The sequence below is a fragment of the Liolophura sinensis genome, chromosome 1 (assembly GCF_032854445.1).
Source record: "Liolophura sinensis isolate JHLJ2023 chromosome 1, CUHK_Ljap_v2, whole genome shotgun sequence".
Lineage (NCBI taxonomy): Eukaryota > Metazoa > Mollusca > Polyplacophora > Chitonida > Chitonidae > Liolophura > Liolophura sinensis.
Window position 1 is genome coordinate 78,888,736 of NC_088295.1, and position 20,475 is coordinate 78,909,210.

Genomic DNA, 20,475 nt, shown 5'->3' on the forward strand with positions numbered 1-20,475 from the left:
GAAACTCACGACCATCTGCGGGTTGCTGACAGACCTTCCCAAGTATCATGCTGCATTACTTATGCCATGGTACACGTGAGAAAGTTCGACAATAATTGACTTCCTGTAACCAGTGAAAACTTCTTGAGCATGACTCTAAACAACAAGCAAATACATGTAGGCCTAAATAAATGATTATTAAAGAAAACGTACATGAATAATTGAAGTACATGGTATTAATAGCAAAAGCTTATGTAATATTGACGGTGATTGGTTTATTCATTTGGCTTGTTTGGTAATTATATTCATGACTAGTGCAAAGAAATTAAACATGAAATGTACATGTGTATCGCGTCGGTCTAGGCCTATATCGCTGACATCCTTAAATGTACTGATGAAAACTGTAACAAATTCAGAGTAAATTCCCGATACAGGTAACATATAGGTATATAGAATAGAGCGTTAATTATACTTAAGTTGAAAATGTATGTATGTTCTCTAAATTAAATACGAGAGTTAAGTACAGATTGGACCATACGGTGACGGATTTGTTAAAAAGTGATTAAGGAGGCAGAGGTCGTCGCATTGCTGAGTTGAAATAAATAAAAGACCTACACACTAAAAAACCCAACAAACCGTTTGGCACATAATAAAATTTAGACCAGTTTAATTACCACTATAACTATACATGTACAAATAATAATCAATTGAATTAGAAGCAGGCAACCAAACAAAGTTTTGTCATTTTTTTAAATTTACCATTTCCCCCTTCTGCCTTTATCCAGCTGTGACATTAACTTTTAGGATTACCTCCCTTCGTCGAGCTCTCCAATTTAGTTCGCTCAGCGGGAGAATAGAACGCAGAGGTGTGTATATTTTTTAACGCGGAAATCATTTTTAGGAAGTTTAAATGAAGTTGGAAACGGGTGTGGCCAGTGACACATTTTCCGCTGTTGACATCAACATGTAAGTTAAGCGTACGAAGTAAGACAGTCCTGTACCCTGAAATTCAGAATAAGTTGTGTTAGATCACACTGATTCACATCCACTGACAGCGTATCGGATCGCTTGAAATCCATTGTTATGAGCACTGGAAACAAGTACGTTTACCAAACGGAGCTATTTTCACAACGACGTATTTGTTACATGTAGTCCTGTTTTATAGTTCCGACTTGACCCAGACTCCTATCTCGGTTCCTTTGTTCCTGGAGGGAAAACTACCTTCCTCCCAACAACAACAGCAAAGCATAGCCCAGGATATTCCCCAAACGGTACTGTGTTGAAGGCAGATAACTAGCCATCGACCCTAGTCAGCCTTTTCGATCACTACTTAAGTCAAGCTACCAAACTCAAAATTTGCTACATGTATTTTTACACACAGCAGTGTGTAATGGTGACGGGGAAATGTGTGAGAGATTCAATGATTTTTATTCAAGGTGCATACTTCATTACATAGAAGTTTCGATGTGCATTGTACATAGAATAAAACTTCGTGGATGTCGCAGTCGAAACTAATGATGATTGACACGTTCTATTCAAAGTCTAAAAATAATGTTGAATTGAAATACTACAACGTCAGTCTTACCAGATGCTGATGCAGATTCTACCGCTGGTTTCTTATAAAGTCAATGGGCCCAAAATGCGGTCAAATAAGAATGGAACGTCACTTTTTTTTCATATGTAAAATCACTTACATTATCCAGCCGTGAAAAGACAATAATCGGTTTATAGTATGAAAAAATGTAGCCCCCCCCCCCCACACACACACACAACCACTCATATAAAACCACTGGAGGTAATAGTATTTGTTTGCTTTAGTAGCGCCAAGTAGGAAAGTAGGAAAACTGGCAAATTTTGAAGATCTTCGGTACAGCCCGAAAGTGAACGCTGAATCTCCTGTTTACCCAGCCATCACAGTTCGGTCTGCATATTTCGGTTAAATGTTTCTCAGTACACACACAATCATACGCATATGTAAAATGATGGAGGCTTTATAAAGAAGTATTTGTCTCAGGGCGTGAATTTAAAAACTGAGATATAAAGCAGCCTGCATTGTAATAATATGACCACGAACATGATGTTTAAAGAATTGCCAGTTGGTGCTGAAGACTTGTTTTGTCTATTTACAGGGGAAGGCTCTGTTTAAGAATTGAAGACTTGAAGCATCAAGCCTAGTACAAAATGTCTAGTGACTTCACATTTAATCTCTTATACCTGAACAATAACCAGTTTGTCTGGTATGCTGTCGCTGGAGTCGTAGCAGTAATGGGACTTGTCTTCGTTCTTTCTGTTGCCTACAGCTCTGGTAAGGTAATGAAATTAGAACTTTCTGGGATGTTCTGGGACCTCCTCCTTAAGGCTGATGTAGAGAGTAATTACCATGTGGTCGAATTCCCTTCATATGTTTGGTGTCGGTGTACTCTTGGTTTGGTAGAAAGCAATACAGAAATATTATTTAAATTTATGAAACTATTTTGAACGACTCTTTCATCCCGTTTAACGAGAATCTGTTTTATACTGCAGACATCATAACAGACAGTCAACTTGAGATCTTTATTCTATATGATGAATGTCATGCAGCTGTCTTTTGTATGTACATTATATGTTGCACATTTTCTCCTTTTCATTTCTAAATCAGAACAAGGTTAAATTAATCAAGAACCCAAATCCCAATGGCTTCACATTACAACGGTACGCGCTGGCGTTCAAGACTTCATCTGCACCAGGTAAAACAAATTGCTTGGGATATTGTTCGTTCTAATGTAATAAAGCACTTCCTAAACACCTTGGTCTGGTTTTCTTAATGATGATTAGCCGTGTTTTAAGAATGCATTCATAAATGTATAAGTCTGATAGGTTATAACGAAAACAATGTCTGCTATCCCACCCTATAGTCCAAATGGTATAGTTATCAATTGGAATAGAGTGTAGTATATCTCTCCCTTTGTTAGACTTAAATGAAATTTCATGTGAAGAAAGAAAGCTGCGACTCACCATGGTGTTAGATAAAACCATGCAGTTTATTCAACACAATAAGACGCAAATGGCATTTTTTGTGCCTACCGAAGATTGTCACACAGCTTAATGGAACGCCAACATATTATATTTGCCTCCCTGCATGAAAAATACTTGGATGATGTATGATATTGTTTCAGGGTCAGGGTTGTCTGAAAGGGTGTCTGTTCGGGTGTCCATCACTGGACAAAAGGGCTCAACACGGTACGTGTCTTTATCACGGCCTCTCTACCCTAACGACACACTGAGCAGAGGAAATGATGATGTGTTTCTACTTCATTTTGAACGTAAGAGCCCTTTTGCTGACATTATTGTATTTGTTCTACATTCCAGGTTGAGATTTATTGTTTACTGTCGTTTATTTATTTATTTGGTTGGTGTTTTACGACTTACTCAAGAATATTTCACTTATAGGACAGCGGCCAACATTATAGTGGGAGGAAACTGGGCAGAGCCCGGGGGAAACCCATAGCCATCCAGAGATTGCTGGCAGACCTTCCCACTCTGTCGTTTTATTTATCTTTCTTTATTTCCCGGCACAATGGAACCAATTAACTTCGTATGGTATCATTGATTTTGCTACCTTGTAAATCTTTCATGTGTACAGTAATAAATTAGGCACTTTCACAAGCCTATCATGTTTTTTGGTCAATGCCTACTGAGATCGACTGTGTGACGATGCATTACTTGTGTACTTATTGACGGTAAAATCCACTTCACATTATATCGGCGCAAAATCAGGATAAAACATTATGGAAATGGCATTTTTGAGCATCGTACTGATTTTTTAAAATGAGTTCCACGTCACAGATTTCATAAAGATTTTTGTACCAATTTTTTGGTTCGCCTGTGTAAAGTGCAGGCGTAGCTTATGTCATATTCTGGGCGTCCGGGTCCAACAACTGCCAAAGTAATGTTAAGTCAGTCGCGGTATCTAAAAAAGTACCGCATATATTGAACTCAGGTTTTGTATACATGTAAAGCACAATAACATGAGGCGGATGTTACATCCTTGACATACTATGTACGTATTAAGTACACTTAATTACAAAATGAACGACTTTTCCTATTGATGTTAAGATAAATGTTAAGGATGGATTCTCGAAAAGCACTACATGGATATGTTGAGCTCAAGTTGTACATACATGTAGAGCACAATGACACGCTGAGGAAGTTCCATTGTTGGTACTTAATATGCATGTGAAATACCTTAAAATGTGAAATTCCTTACTTCACCTCTCTTTTCAGTATTAGAATCCTTGTTAAGCTAAATATTTAAGTACTTTGTATATTGCACCGTTGATTGCATCCATGTGCCTACTACAGGCGAGCTCTTTGGTAGACTAGCTTCCAACTTAAATTTTTCACATCTTATAATCTTCGTTTCAGTAACCTCTGTGTTCCACATTGAAATATTGTCGAGAAAAAAAGACGCGCCATTTTCAGACAATGAAAATGATGAAAAAGCAAATCATTTTCTTATTTTTGTTTTGTGTTTGCTACCTAACTGTGAACCTTGCTCACTCTGGTCATTTTATTATTGTATCAGTCTTACCACTCTTTATTTGCTGTATGTGCTGGAATGTTTATTTATCATTACACAACTTCCTGTGTGGTCATATTTATTTATTTATTTATTTATTTGTTTGGTGTTTATACGCTGTACTCAAGAATATTTCACTTATACGACGACGACCAGCATTATGGTGGGAGAAAACTGTGTTCTGATAGTTTTCTCTCCTAAAATGAACTATGTTTAAATTTATCATTAAAAATGTTAAATTACAATAAATGACGATTATGTTATGTCTTGCTCTCAATATACAATTGATGTTGTATGCTTTCAGTTTAAATCTTTTTTCATGGTACACAGTTATGTTAAACTTGCTAACGAATGTATATTTGAGAAACAAACTTTGCATTTATTTAGCTTTGGAGCCCCTCAACTGTGTAGAGTCTGTGAAGAGAAATAAAGTATATAAAAAAGAAATAAAGTAGATCATTAAGGGTCTAAGACGATTTGATTTCAGGAGGAGTGGGCGAAGTTCAACATGTTCATCTGTATATGGAAAACTATGACTTTCAGGACAATACATGGTAAGTACGCTGGACAATATCTGTTATCATTAAGTTACAGGTTTTGTTGTCACTTCAACATTGCGTGTACCTCACTTCAGCGTCAACATGTGATACCAAGTCATTACTATTAGATAAAAATAAATGAAATATGTTCGGCAAGTATGGAGTTTTGTTTCTTATTTGTCCTTATAGTTATTATTGGTTACGATTGATATATTTGGACAGAGCCGTGGACGAACTATGGTAAGAACAGTGGGGTGTGCTATATCTTTACGCATGTACAAGTTTATTTGCTATTTTTACATTTTGACCACTATGATGTGACAGCTGCATCTCACTTCAATAAATGAAATTTGTTGAATTTATTTAATGTTCATTGGCCACAGGTTTTTAAAGGAAGTGAACGTTTATGACCCACAAAAGCAGAAGAAATGGCACTTTCCCGTGAATGGTATATTGAAGATATCTGGTGGAAAAAGGGAGCAGCGGTTTCTGATCGATGGTAATACAAGTGTGTAAGTTCAGAAATAGCGGTAAGGGCTCTGGCCGGAATTGTTGATAAGCACAATGCTGACTGTGTCGTTAAGAACGATCCACTTAAGCCTCAGTCACATCAGAGTTACGACTACCTTCGACCTTTGCGATTCGTCGCGATCCTTACATCGTGATCAATTGGAGCCAATTTACCCGGACTGAGGCTTAAGAAACTGATTGCAGTCACACCTGAACTGAAACTTCGACTCTTGCAGGACTTGTAGTCATGTGATTGCATGAGATCAAAGGCACTCTGTGACCAAAAATGGATGCGATTCATGAAGATCGTTTGTGACTCTCGTACGTAGCTCGTACGTAGCTCGTACGACAAAGCTCGACCGTTTAACATTGGTCGGAGTTATGTAGATCATAGCTGACCGCAGACAAAAAAAACACCAACAACCACTCTTACCGGTTTGCGATGTCGATATCTTCAGAATTTTCAAGATTTGTCGCTTTTTAACCGTACGATGAGTCCAAGATTTACGAAGATTGCCTGCAATTTTGTCTCACAATTTGTCTTAACTAGTCGTAAGTCTAGATGTGACTAGGGCTTTACTTTAAAGCCCCTTTACTATGAAATCAGTGCATAAAGCTCCCTTTCTCATGTCAATTTATAGCCCCCCCCCCCCGTTAAGATTGTGAGGTATCTGGTTAGTCAACAACGGTTTCTTCTATCGAGAAGAATTATATATTCAGTTATAAAAATATTCTTGAATCGACCTGTAAACAACAATTAACACCATGAAACTAAAGGTCCTAATACATAATTACACAATGACAGAAGCCAGGTTTTTACCTGCTTATGAAAAGTGGATGGGAAAAAATACTTTATTTCGTTTAGTCTTGGAATGTTTACTGTTGAAAATAATTACACTGGGAGTTAAACTAAAATCTTATATACACATAGTTTACAGGGCTGATCTGACAAAGGAGAACAGGGTATTAAGTGAGTTTTTTTATATTGCATCAATACTGGCCTGAAGGTTGCCGTATAAAGCGACGGCCCACAGGCGAATACAGGAGCGCCATGCGAAAACGCTCGACTGTGTATGTTATGGTCCAAATATTGTCTGAATATTGCTACATTTCTGCCATAAATGAATAACACGCCCCGGACTCGACATTCTGCTGTCAAAGACGCTTGTAGCACGCTATTCTCATCTTTGGGGTCATGCTACCCGGCATACATGTTCATCGTTGCTCTCTCTGACTCGGCCATTAAGACTTTCAACTTGGTGAATACGTACTTATTGTGACATATTTGAATGCCTTTGCAGGTCGCGCAATACTTTTGGAAATTTTCTGGAAAAAGTCATAAATCTTCACAGTCTCATGAGAATCTTCGGGAAACCATTGGAAGTGGGTTTAATGGTGTTACCTTTGAAAGTAGGTCTCCTGGCCACAACGGTATCGTTACTTTACCTGTCCAATCTTCTGGTCTACATAGCATGTCACATGCTCACCACGTCGGTATCATTGGTGAATCTATTGTGCTTTTCAGTCATTGGACATGTTATTGTGTGGACGATATCATGTGTATTCGAGATTTTGGTGCGAAATATTCGACCTAAATGGGCCTTTTCTGAGAAGAGGCAAGATCTTTCAAGCCTGGTAAGGTCCCTTTATCCCGATTGCAACTGTGATCAGTGTCAAAAGTCAGGCGTCATTCACATCCCTGAATGTCCACTGTGGACTGGAAATGTCGAAGACAAAAAACCAGTGTCTACCCTCCTGACGCAGATTGTTCAGCCCGAGGACTTTGTGTCTCCATCAGTTCTTCAAGTTGGCTATGTCAAATCTTTCCATAAGGATAGTGGAAAATCTCTTCATAGGTTGAGTAAAATACAGCATACAGATAGCAATTCATCCAACGTGTGCACTAATCTGTTGAATTCTATCGTCGATCCGGACCGAGGAAAGCCTTATCTTGAACAGCTTATCGGAGAAATTGCTGACTGGGAAGAGCTTCTATCTCGATTTGGTACAAAGCAACCTCTTGATATTTTAGCTGACAGTGGTTTAGGCGAGAGAAAGGATGTCTCCCTCTACACGTCCGAGTTTATTGACGAGCTGGATTCACCAACAGACCAGAGGAACATGGACAGTGATGTTCTACTTCTGAAGCAGGTGAACCAAAACATAGATGGCGCCTTCAGTAAGCTGTGTGAAGAAATTGAAGAGTTTGATAAAATGCTTTCGGGGCATGAAGTTAAAATACCTTCAAACTCCTCTCTGTTTCAAGTTGATCGAGAAAATGCAAAGATGTCAGAAATTAGAAAAAAAAAGGAAGACACGATCGGAACTAAGTTTAGAGAAACAGCTACAGTAATTACCACTCTGAAATCAGGAGCGTCGGATGATCTTTCAGTGTTGAAAACTATCACAGACTTGCATAATCCCGAACCTTTACACTCTATAATGAGCGATATTCGAAAAGTTGACCAATTGCTCAAGCAAAGTAATGGCTTCCCAGATAATGATGAATGTAAGGATGCAGTGGAATCGACAGCAGGAGCTACCAATTTTATCCAGGAAGCTTATGAAAATACAGGAAAGACAAGATGTTCGTCGTCCACTTACCGTGGGAAGATAAAAGACAACGAAACGAAAAGAAAACCGCCGAAGAATATCTATGCAAGTACATCTAAGCACTCCATATCCAGGTACCTCCTTACACCTGATTACCAGAATTTTCAAGACTTTCCCTCTCTTGAGGATTTTGAAAGAGCATTTTTATCTGAGGCTGATGTACATGTAATACAACAACCCACGAACGGAAAGAACTTCGAACCCAAAGGTTTTAAAAGTCAAAGTAGTAAAACAACTGATGATGAAGTGAAGGTACAGGCTATTGGCGTTGGAAAAAAATATGGGAAACAACCTGAAAGCCAGGAGACAGTGGCATCAGAACCCGATGAAAATGACATAGAAGGTTTAGATGAGTTCACAGATGAATTAGTGGAACCTGACGCGAGCGTAGACTCGCTCCTTGGAGGCACATCATCAGTATCAAAGTATAGGACTCGTCTTAACAATATACTGGACGGGAAAACCGAGGTTGGGAGAAATTGTAGGGAACAGATGGACTGCAATGACATGCTAGAATCGGACGATGATATAACTGACCTGAAAGTTGCAGACAATTTTCTCATTAATAGGGCACTTGACACAAGTGCCTCCAAGTTCTCCATATCTGGGTACGTCCTTGCACCCGATTACCAGAATTTTCAAGACTTTTCCTCACAAGAATCCGAAGAGAATATCGAAAAGACTGATGCAAGACAACAACCCACAAAGGGAAAAATCATCCGGTCAAAGGGCAATAAGGGTCAAAGTAGAAAAACAGATGGATATGAAATGGAAGTACAAGTTGTTGGTCTTGGGAGAAAATACAGAAAACAGGAGAAGAGTCAGGAGAAAAAAGAATCAAAACCAGATAAAAATAGCCTGGATATTACAGAAGATATCCTCATAGATGAGCCACTGGAATCTGGCGTCAGCACCGACTCCCTTCTTGAAGGCACTACAACTGCCTCAAAGTATAGGACTCGTTTTCTCAAAATACTGGGTGAGGAAATTGTCAACGGAAAAGACATGAAGTCCCCGGATGGCCAAAAAATATATATATCTCAAGGTTTCACAAAGAGCAATATTTTAAGTGGAACAAAGGCAAAACAAAAGAAGAAAAAGAAAGTTTACGGGAAAAAGATGAAGTCGATATCTCCAAAATGTCAAAAACGGCAAATAACTCCAGATTCGGCAAGAACCAAGAATTACCAAACTTACTCTAAAGGTACAAAATCAGGAGGACAGTCTGAGGATGAAACACTACACCAGCTAGGGCCTAAGGACAGCAGTGAAGAAGAATTAGATGGACTTGGCAAAGGGAAGAAAACACAAAGGTGTAAAATGGAGCAAGGAAAAAACAAAGTCGGAAACGAGGAATGGGAAGGAGGTAAAGGTCAGATGAAACATACTATAAAATCACAACTTTCCGATGACAATTTGAACAAAACGATCCACTTTCAAACTAACAAAGCCTTAGACTACCAGTGGAATGATAACATTCACGGCAACTCACGACGGCAGAATAATAAAGATTACAACCCAGAACTGGGCGATATCTGTGAAGAACTTGAAGGGTTTCTGAAGCAAACACCCCCGAAACACAAAGAGGGTAAAGGGAGGGAATCAGGACAGAAAATGTATAAAGCAGATGACGATATAGATGATTCTAGATCGGGCATAACTAATGATACACTCTCATCAGATTTTGGCTACAAGAAGAACATTAAGAGAGACAAGGGCCCAGGTGAAGACTTTTCGGTTGATTTAGGGAAAAAACAAAAAACCGGCTTACAAACAATATGTGAAATGAAAGAACCGCATGGTATGAACAGAGCGCATAGCAAGGCTACAGGTAGAAAGAGCATGGATGTGTCCAAGACAGTTAAATATGACAAGAGTTTTATCAGACGATCTACCGAATACTTTCTGACAGACGAAGTCACAGATGATGTTGAAGATGATTTTCTAGGTGAAGGTCCTAGTAATCAGGCATGGGAAACAAACGATGATCTGCCGAATAATGAAGCAGTAACAGATTCGGCACAAAGGCTGAAGGGACTAAACAAACCGGCTAGTTTAAATTCTGATATTTATTCGGAGAGCAGTCTGCAGTTTGGTGGAGAATCATTAGGAAGGTTTAGGATTGGGGAAAGAGATAGTGGTACAGAGAGAAGCCCGTTATCCCATGGTGAGGATCAACACGCACTTCATAAATCCGAGGAAGTAGAATCTTCAGACACATATAACGAATATCCACTTGTCAGTAGAAAATCGAACACAAGGTATTATCTTTACGAGGGTTGCACAAAGTTTGACGAAAACATATACGACGAATTTGAGGCAACCTGTCAAAGGGAAGCCTCAAAGGCACTCAAGCAGTTCGGAGGAAGAAAAGTAATGAAGAGAGTTAGTGTAACTGAAGATAGGAAAATTCCGAAATTGCAAGATGGTCTCAGGAAAACTGGAAAAAGAGATCAGTTTAGTGAAACCGTTCCATCTGAAGAGGCAAAGATAATGGATAGCAATGCAAGTGATGAAGACGACGATACGGAATATAGCTCTGATAAAGAGGAAAGAACATCTAGGAAAATAGAAACAAGACGATCGGACATACTAAAAAACGTGTGTCGAACTGGTAAAAGGAGGTCAACATATTTACTTGTTGATGATTACACAGACATGGGAGAACTTTCGTTTGACGATTTTGATGAGACACATAAAAAGACAGAAATGCATGATTCTAACATATGTGAAGAGACCCCTATTCATAGCGTGTCAGATGCTTTTTCCGATGAAATTCCAGCAAAGAAACTTAAAGGTAGAGTGCGGAGGGTACAAAACACTGCACAAAGGAAATCAACATACATGCTTGTCACGGACAATGCCTCTGGAAAAAGGAAGAGAGATTGGAAAAATAAGACAAGCATGAAAGCAACTGCTAAATCTAAGAAAGTAGACAAAGAAAGCAAAATGTATTTTAAAACGACTTGCCGTGATAATATTAGAGAAAATGAAAACTCCGCCACTTTATTGAAAGAGATAAGTGTGGCTGATGATCCAAGTTCTCGACTGAGCAAACTGAGTCAAGATATTGCAGAATTTGATAATGCTCTCCATCTAGCGGGGGCTAAGTCAAGCTTCGTGGTCCAGAGGCTGATATCAAGCACCAGTGATATGCAGACAAAAGTTTTAGGACTCAGTGATGAACGAAGTCAAAATGGGGTAATATCTTCAAGGTTTCAGTCAAAGGAAAGCACTGTTGAAAAGCCAGAGCCTTCTCCAGTTAATGATTTGACTAGATGTGATGTGGATGTTTTGATGTCAATAGTTAAGCGACAAAATGACGGAGAAACAATGAGTGCGATACTCCATGATATTCATGAGTTCGACACCGCACTCAAGCTTGCCGGCGCTGAAAACAGCCCCGTCATCAAAGACTTACTGTCAAGTGCTTCTTTTCATAGAACTGCTTCGGCAAACTTATCTGATCCGTTAAGTCCTTTCGCTGAGAAATGCAAGGTGGACCAACAGGGTGTAGAAGCTCATAGAAGCGCAAATGCAGGCTCCAAAACAAAACACTTTTACCAAAAAAGTGAGGAATTGGGCGATTTATCTCCGAACGCTGACGAGGGATTAGGTGTTAACAAAACTGCTTCCAGGCCACATGACAAACAAAAAGTCCTTGATCTTATGAAGTTAATTGTGGAAGGAAATAAAAACCCAGACTTGCTTCAAAATATTTTGAGAGACATCCAAGCTCTTGATGATTTACTGTCAAAATCAGGCGTCGCAGAAAGCTCTGTAATGCAGACGCTGATGAAGGACAGCGCATTGTATGACGATAAAGATTGGAGTGAAGCAGACGTCTCTGCCGCATATCTACTTGCATCCAAAAGTCCACGTTCTGCAAAAAGTAGCAAATCAATTAAATTAACCTCGCCTTTACCCGAAAGTAAACTTGCAGGAATTGAAAATACTGAAGATTGTAATTTAATAAGGGACATATTAGGCCCAAAAACGACTTCCGAATCGCTGGAGGGTATTCTTAAGGATATTCAAGACTTTGATATTATGCTGTATGAAAGAGGTTTCGGACGGATATCTCGTAAACAAAAAATATGCTATGCAGTAAGGGGTGATAAAGTCAACAAATTAAACACAGTATCCAAACCTGAAGAACAACTTGAAAATAAAACTGAAAGCCCTAAACTATCCACCTTCCAAGGCTCAAGTTTTTCTCCGGCAGGGGTGGAATCATTCAATAAGGGAGAGGAAGTAGGATCTGAGGACAACGGACATGCCGTGCGAATGTTAAAATCAATTATCACAGACCGAAGGAAAGGACCTTTTCAAGAAATTTTACGGGATATAATGGATTTTGACAGTAATCTCAGTAAATCTGACTTAGGAAGTAACCCTTGTGTTCATAAGTTGCTTGATGTTGACAGGGTCGCAGTTTGGGAACAAGGTAAAGATAAAGATGATCTTATACGTCACTATTCCAGTCAGGAATGGAATGGCACAACTCCTAAAACATACCGTGAGCGTAAAGAGACTAAAGTGACAAAGAAAAAGAAAACTTCTACCCCAGTAAAGTTCTCAGCTACCAACACATATTCAAAAGCTGGAAAAGGACAGAACCTGAAGGACTTCAAGAAAAGAACGAAAGAAGAGGGAAGCACGACCGATTATCCGGAGACTGGAAGTGATCATGGTAGTGAAATTTCTACCAGGTCAAGTAAAGTACAACCTACAGGAACTGAGGCCAGCACGGGTAGTGAATCATCTGTTTCTGGGTCTTATGATGTGACTGGCAAACGAGATTATCTGATGAAAAAGATATTACGTACACTACATGGTTTCCATATCCTAGTTTCTTCTCTAAATGACATAGACTATGATCAGTTGGACATGTTGATTGACCTTCTTAGAAAAGGAGAGAACAAGGTCAATACTGATCTTTCTACAGAAATTGTTGAAATATTGGACAGAACCCAAGAACATTCTGAAAACAGACGATCTTTCTTAAAAACCTTCGCTGGAGTAAGCGACCAAATTGCTATGGAGTCTTCAACACAAGAAATGTCGTCAGGGATTCTTAGTAAATCTACTTCATCAGTGGAAACGACGGATAAGTCATGTGAAGCTGTGACGAGTCGTGATTACCTGAGCGATGATTCCCAACAAACAAGACCAAAACATACACGACAGCGATCAGCACAGAAGCCGACTAACGTTAAAAGTCGATACGTCAAATCTCCTCAAAGGAAGGCGAGGCTTCAGTCTGTGCATAACGCTGGAAACAACATAAGCAACGAGAACACGGATAACCAGTCACTTCAGGATAAGACAAGACACGCAGAGAAACTTACTGATTTGGATAATTTCCAGCTGAACGGTCAAGAATCAACTGAAACGTTGAAACCAGTCATTAACTCCAGTTTAGAAAACCAAAGACAACTGATCCGAGTTAGTTCGCAAGTCAATCTATCCGTGGCTTCTGTAGGCCCACAAGTCGATGGAAACGCTGTCGCTTCAACCAGTAATCATAAACCCCAAGTGTGTTATTGTATTATTGAAGTATTAGCCAAAGTGTTGGTTGAAAACACCATTGGCTTTGCTACGCAAGACTTGAACCATGAATTTGAATCAATAATCAGTGTTTTCCACAGATACCTGGTGATTGCATCTACCATGAGTTTGCTTAGGAAATGGCGAATCCCGGCTGATATAAACCTTCTTAATGAAGTTTTGCAAGAAGTGTTTTGGCATTTAGATTCTCAGGGGTTTGGGCGTATGAACCATCCAGATCTTTATCTTTCAAAAGCCTTACTTCTTCAGCGTATGTCACAAAAATCTAAACAGCGATATACACTGACTCTGTTTCCTAATAACCAAGCGGATGGGAATTCCATACTTAAGCTTGAAGATATCATTCATTTTGAAAATAGCCTGGCCCGTGCTTTAAGAAAGAAAGCAAAAGAGTGTGTAAAGACTGGGTTAAAAGTGTGCTTGAAAAACATCGACAGTCACGTGGTATACAGTAAGTCCTTCCGAAAACCGAACTCTTACCTGATCTCAGTATTTCTCGTCTACATAGACTCATTGACAGACAAGACCAAATCCTTTCCAATGGAAGTCTTCTCTGAGCTGTCTAAGAGTTGGACTCCCAGGAAGAAGCCTTTGTCACCAAATTTTGTGAACTCAAGTGATCGCTCAGTAGGTATCAGATGTCGGACACATCTAAGGTAGTGGTGTTTTGGTTTATTATACATTGATTTTGTGAAGGCAAGTTAATGCTTAAAAGTCTGGTGTTTTCTTATAGCTTTCATGTTTACAATATCTGAGTGTGTAGGAAAATGTTTCACGGCCATTTTTCCTAGAGTACGAATCGATTTGGCCGAGCTGTAGCAACTTTTATGTTTCACATCGTCAGCAGGAGACAAGCTTTTCAGTGGGCGTCATACCCAGGAGTTCCGAGTGTAAGAACTATCCTTGCTTTCCTAACTATGCGCTCAGCATCAGGGAATAGGCCAAATGCCTATCTTATTTTTCTAGTCTGAAGCCTGTTTAGACCTACTGTTTTAGCCATCTATAACAAAAGGAAGCATGGTACTCACAATATCCTGGACCATTTTTGTCATTTCACCGTTTGTCCATGTTCTACAGGTTTCAGGTCGAGATTCCAACTGGGCCAAAAGGACTGCTGGCAAAGGTATTAGACGTACCAATTAAATTAGTATATTTTCATAAGGGGAAATTATATATGTGGCCAGTAATATTAATGTATGAGTCTAACTAGGAATTGGAAATACTCTGATTTGGCCCGCCTTAGGATAATTATAAGTCTATTTTAATTTGAAAATTCTCTTTATCTAGAACTGTTGGTAGGTTTAATATTCTTTCCCAGAGCGGTTGTATGTGAGTATGTGAGTGTGGATGGGGAGGGAGGGGGGTTGGGCGATTGTCGCTGGCTACCATCAGCACACCAAAGAAGTCACCTGCTCGAATTCAGCTCTCGCTGTTTCGACCCATTAACCTGACCGCCATCATGTATAAGAAAAATTCTGAAGCACGGTTTTAAGTAAGTAAGTAAATAAAAAATAAATAAATAAATGAATAAATAATTTTTCTGATATAAATGGAAAGTTCTTGCCTAAGGCTTTAAACAACGAGCAAATAAATTAATAAATAACGTGTCGTTGCCGGGTGGTTAAGACGCTTGTCTTTCACAGGCTAAGACAAACGGAATGCGGGTTCAGTCCTGTCCGTGGAGAATTTTTGTAGATTCCACAGCTGTTGCTGTTCGTGGTTCCTTGGTCCAGGACACTCTTTTCGTTTTCTTTCACCAGTATGGTGTGCATATCAACGCGACATCTCGGATAGTTCGTCAGTAACTTAGCAGAGGTCGATGACTTACCCCGTCGCACACCGGTTTCCTCCATCTTATGATTGAACATATTTCGAGTGAAGCGTTAAACACCAATCAGGCAAACAACAACAACAACAACTAATAAATAAATATTTGATTTACTTTTAGCACCAAGGCATGACATTTACACACTCACATGTTGTTGATAAAAAGCACCAATGCACAATTTCTCCTTGTCCGGTATACGTCGCTCAGGCCTGACTAAACAGCGCAAAAGCAGGAGAAGATTTATTTATTTATTTATTTGATTAGTGTTTTATGCCGTTCTCAAGAATATTTCACTTTGACACAATAACATCTTAACTTGTGTCACATCGGACCAATGTATTAAGATCAGTTCGTCTAATTCGTTTCCTTTTTTTTAGGCATGGCATCTAAGTCTGTGAAGGAAACGCCAGCAACTCAGACGACAAAAGTAGGCGATTCAAGTTCTTCCAAGCATGTGAAGTTTTCGCCAAACCTTTCAGTCGCACCATCCGTGCATTCACATCCTACAGGTAGCAAAGAGATAGAGATGGGCAAAATAGCCATGGTGAGTGCGTCTCATGATTAAAACACTTCGATACCTTACTCTTTTGTGAGCAGTCATCCTAATATTCGGAAACAGACAGTCAGGATTTTGCCATCCTTTACTATGAATTTGTGTTTAGTGTTACCAGTATGGCCGGAGTTGTCTTTAGGAATCTTGGGTTGTTAAAATATAACTTGTTAAATATTGCAGTCGTTTAATGAAACATCTTTTGTCAGACTGTGGTATGAGCCATAACCTGTGTGGTAAAGTCATACTCATTCATTTGTATATATAAGCAACACAATTCCTAGATTTTAAACCAGTTACTTTAAAAAGTGTCAACGTTGTACTTTCTTACCATTTTTGATTTTATATTTTATGATTGACAGGGAAAAGGAGATGGTGTGGATTCACTGACAACAGGTAATGTATTGGTTTTATTACTTGGTTTCGTACTTTGGGCCGTCGGTGGGACATTTGGTCCCCTTTCCGGTTTCTGTCACTTAAAAAACTGCTATCACCATGGTATATGTGAAATATTCTTCACCACGGCGTTAAAATCCAATGAAATGAAAGATATTAACAAAGAGTATCTATCCATCATGCAGCCCCTCTTGTCCGTGTTTAAGAAACGCCACCATCATTAGACGTGTGTCTGCATCATTTCATTAATTTATTATGTAACCGTGGTATCTGATAATATTTCAGATTTTAAAATGCCGAAAAAGCATGTGCTGCACAAACTTTACTATCATTCCATATGTTGTCTGTAATCTTGTCATAATGTAGCCATCATGTTATTTGGTTTCGTTGCAGATTTTAAACTGTTGAACAAGTATGTACTACACGTTATCCGAGATGAACAAAATCGCCAAGAACTAGAGGTCTCGAATTACTGCCTATCTAACAAGGACAAGCTGGACAATTTTTTGATTGAAAATATTCAAAGGGCTGTTGATTTCCAACAGTCCCAACGGAAGGAACCAACACTGTCTGGTCCTATTTTAGAGGGTCTGAAGTATGAAGTGTGCGGTTGCGGCGATCTAAGGCTTCCATGGTGGGTCTTCCAGTGTTTAGTCGTCTTTTTGAGCCTGATAGTTGCAGGCTCTCTGTCCTATACAGGTATTAAGGGTCAGGATCTCACTCCGAACCAATCGTCGGAGTGGATAGTCTGTGTACTTTTCGGCGTAGTCGCAGAAATGATCTTCTTCCAGCCTCTGAAAGTGATACTGTGGGAGACTTGCCTGGCGTGGATTAAATTACGAAGTCCTGCTTAGAAGTCATCAGTGAGAGCCATACAAACACACTGTAACTAACATAAAACTAACTGTGTCTTGTTAAAGAACATGTAAGCAGTCCCACAACCAGAGTTCTCACACCCTTGTTCATGCAGGAAGGTTTATTGACTATGATCTCGAAACTGTCTTTGTATCTTGGGTGTAAAACTATCCTCTCTCTTTTTTCTTCAATATCAGCACACAAACTGTTTTTTTTTTGAAGTTTGTATGTATGGTTGTCGACCAAGATGGATGTTTGTATGACGTCATACGAAGTTATTTCCAATCTGGCGTTTTGTAGTTGTTTAAGTGTTAGAAGGAATCATTTCAGTTGGTCTGTGTATCTCACATCGGTGATCAAAGATGAACACGTCGCAGAGTGTAAGCCCTTGACTTATGGAGTTCCAACTTCAAATCCAGCTCTAGCTGACTCCGCTGCGGCTTACTAACGACAAATGCCGCGATACTGTCGTGTTTGCTTCTCGAGTTTGCCATCGAAGACGTAAAAAACTATTGAGTGAAACACCATCCAACAATATTAAGATTCTTGTAACATAACTGAGCAGTGGACGACAGTCCTTTTCAGAATAGCACAAGAAACTCGTAGCATGTAGTCGGTGACTCAGTATTCAATTTGATAAGCAGACATAGCTTATTATCTCGCAGTTACGAGGAAAGACGAGGTACTATGAAATAGGAGAAAAGTGTCGGTGTCGGTGTCGGAGTAAGCTTCTGGTCAGCTATTCATTTTGCATGAATAAAGGTTTATGTTTATTTAGCTTTCATTACATCTTCGTGATGAATATGCTCTGAAGATGTAGACTTCTTGATTAGACTGTCATTTTAAGTGAAACACTAATCGACGAGCTGCCGGGTTTCTCATAACCCATGTTTTAAATTTATTGACACTCATCTTATTATGAGCTACACTATCCCTGCGCGAGTCTTTTAATTTATTATCTTAAAGCTACATGTTCCGTTTTATTATCACGTCTTTTATTATTTTCCCATGAAGCTCTTAGACCATAAGCCAAAAAGATTGCTATAATTGATACATATTACAGTTGTTTGATATATCGATTCGGGATTCGCCGTTCACGACTGCATTTTGCTTGTACTTTCTATTTAGGTATTGGATGATACCAACTAATTACTCATGAAATAAAAACAGTCTGTAAAACAGATGATAAACATGCTTTTACAGCCATTTTTTGGATGTTTGAAGTAGACTTACCGATCAGTCAGTCAGTATCCGTCACTATGCCAGGTAACGTTTAAAGGTACTTGTATGTGGTGCATGGACTATAATTAACTTACATGTACTAAGGTAACTATTTATATATGGTCGATATCACTAAAAAAAATATGGAAATTGTAACAGAAAGTCTGTTGTGTGAGTGACGCTTTAGAATGTATCTATAATACATAATACTGTGAAATATTCAATTATTCGTTTAGTCTAACACAATCTTTATGATGAATTAATAGAATAGGCGTACCATATTTAACAGAATAATCTGCTGCCATAATAGAATACATTTTAGTATCGCACACACAACACACATTCTGTTAAACAAACGCAACGGTTAGAACATAACATTAAAAAAGGATTAAATTCTCCGATAAAGTGCCACAATCACATGGCTAACTGTTTCCCATGTAATGAATTCATAAATATCCATGATGTCCTTAATAGGCGGATCAGCTAAAGCCATAGCCGTGCAGTATTATAATGACGTTGTCACATCTCTGTTGACAATAGGGATATTGCATAGAGTGCCAGCGCGTGAATTCCGGTTTATATTTCTGGATAAAGGGTTACTCGCTGTAATTTGAACGCACATGCAAGTGCTAAATATCACCGGATTATCTACAGATTGGTTGGCATAAGTGTGTGCAAGTGACATTAACACATGCGGTTGCATCTCTCCGTTCTCTGACACACCTTCCCAGCCGCGACACGGACGAGCTATAAAGCCTCGTTATGTAGTTATTTCATCAGAGCCATATGCTGTGGCAGTTGCCAACTGAGTAAAAAATTAGGCTTTTGCAGACGTGAATTTGAGTTCGGAGTTTAGAAAGCCTAATGAGTTGACAAGTGAGAGGAAATGTGGTAGCTGGTGGTGTGACGTTGTGCAACACACTGGATTAGCGGAGGTGTTTCATTAGATTGACATGGCATGACGAAATTTGTCAACGCTTGGTTGGAGCTAAATATGGAAATGAGAAACTTGGTCGGCATCGTGTGATCGATGGCGTTTTGGCCTGCACTGACCATTGGACGAAGAGTCTGTGGGCATGTCTGCTGTTAGGCAAACGGCTGGACGAGCACACGACTCCTGAAGGACATCAGTCACCTCAGTGAACAGACTTCTCCCCACCCCACGTAACGTAACGGATTGTTGTGGCCGCTAAAAGCTGCGTCTTAGCTTGATGCTCGTATATTTGCCTAAATAGCCCCAATTAACGAACGCTTTATCCAAAAAGAAGGAAGATGGAATGAATGATTTACCCCTCCCATTGGAAATGTCAGTCTGCTTATCAGTCCGAAAACGTTAATGCAAGTTAAAGGAAAATAGCCATTTGACTGTTCTCACAGGCTTTACCAATGCCGACCAGGACAATGCTCACGCTAGGGCGCGTTAAGTGCTGGTTGCTTATAAATTTAAACCCTTTTGGCGTTTATATTAGCGACGTTGTCATTTGCTTTACTGCGCAGCATTAAGTCAAAGGTGGCTGTAAATGGCACTGTCAGATCTAATCAAGATATTAATATTTATTTGCCACTATTCAGACTGGACGTTGGTGAATTTCCCCAGACAGCGAGCTAACCTAAATTTAGAAACATTCGCACATAAGGTTCATTCTTTGCACTACAAATGACAAACACTATTATTGCCTGTGGCCGCCATTGCCTGGTGAATGTCGCCAATGTAGGGAAAGGATGCATAACTGATTTATAGACATATATCCTACAGGGCATTTTACATCGGTTAGTTTAATGTTGGTGCCTTATGCCCTATACTTTAAGTATCTTCCTTGGAGAAGAAATGACAGCATTTTATGTTCTTACTCCC

At 39.3% G+C, this 20,475-nt stretch overlaps 2 protein-coding genes across 2 annotated transcripts; both read left to right on the forward strand.

Moving 5' to 3' along the window:
- The first annotated feature begins 827 nt into the window (after window positions 1-827).
- LOC135461646 (uncharacterized) lies at window positions 828-6,847 on the forward strand. Its single transcript, XM_064738830.1, has 6 exons — window positions 828-945; window positions 2,109-2,289; window positions 2,618-2,705; window positions 3,135-3,281; window positions 5,025-5,091; window positions 5,460-6,847. The coding sequence occupies exons 2-6, from the start codon at window positions 2,161-2,163 to the stop codon at window positions 5,590-5,592; spliced, it is 564 nt and encodes a 187-aa protein (XP_064594900.1). The 5' UTR covers window positions 828-945; window positions 2,109-2,160; the 3' UTR covers window positions 5,593-6,847.
- Window positions 6,848-7,018: 171 nt separating this feature from the next.
- On the forward strand, window positions 7,019-18,605 carry LOC135461645 (uncharacterized). The gene is made up of 5 exons (XM_064738829.1): window positions 7,019-14,397; window positions 14,848-14,893; window positions 15,976-16,142; window positions 16,511-16,544; window positions 16,938-18,605. The coding sequence occupies exons 1-5, from the start codon at window positions 7,066-7,068 to the stop codon at window positions 17,396-17,398; spliced, it is 8,040 nt and encodes a 2,679-aa protein (XP_064594899.1). The 5' UTR covers window positions 7,019-7,065; the 3' UTR covers window positions 17,399-18,605.
- Window positions 18,606-20,475: the final 1,870 nt, after the last annotated feature.

Bases quoted from the DNA above. Each gene is read 5' to 3' on its own strand.
- LOC135461646 (XM_064738830.1), top strand. From the start codon at position 2,161: ATGTCTAGTGACTTCACATTTAATCTCTTATACCTGAACAATAACCAG. The intron at 2,290-2,617 runs GTAATGAAATTA...TTTCTAAATCAG, and splicing joins TTGCCTACAGCTCTGGTAAG to AACAAGGTTAAATTAATCAA. The intron at 3,282-5,024 runs GTAAGAGCCCTT...ATTTGATTTCAG, and splicing joins GTTTCTACTTCATTTTGAAC to GAGGAGTGGGCGAAGTTCAA.
- LOC135461645 (XM_064738829.1), top strand. From the start codon at position 7,066: ATGCTCACCACGTCGGTATCATTGGTGAATCTATTGTGCTTTTCAGTC. The intron at 14,894-15,975 runs GTATTAGACGTA...CCTTTTTTTTAG, and splicing joins CAAAAGGACTGCTGGCAAAG to GCATGGCATCTAAGTCTGTG. The intron at 16,143-16,510 runs GTGAGTGCGTCT...TATGATTGACAG, and splicing joins AGATGGGCAAAATAGCCATG to GGAAAAGGAGATGGTGTGGA.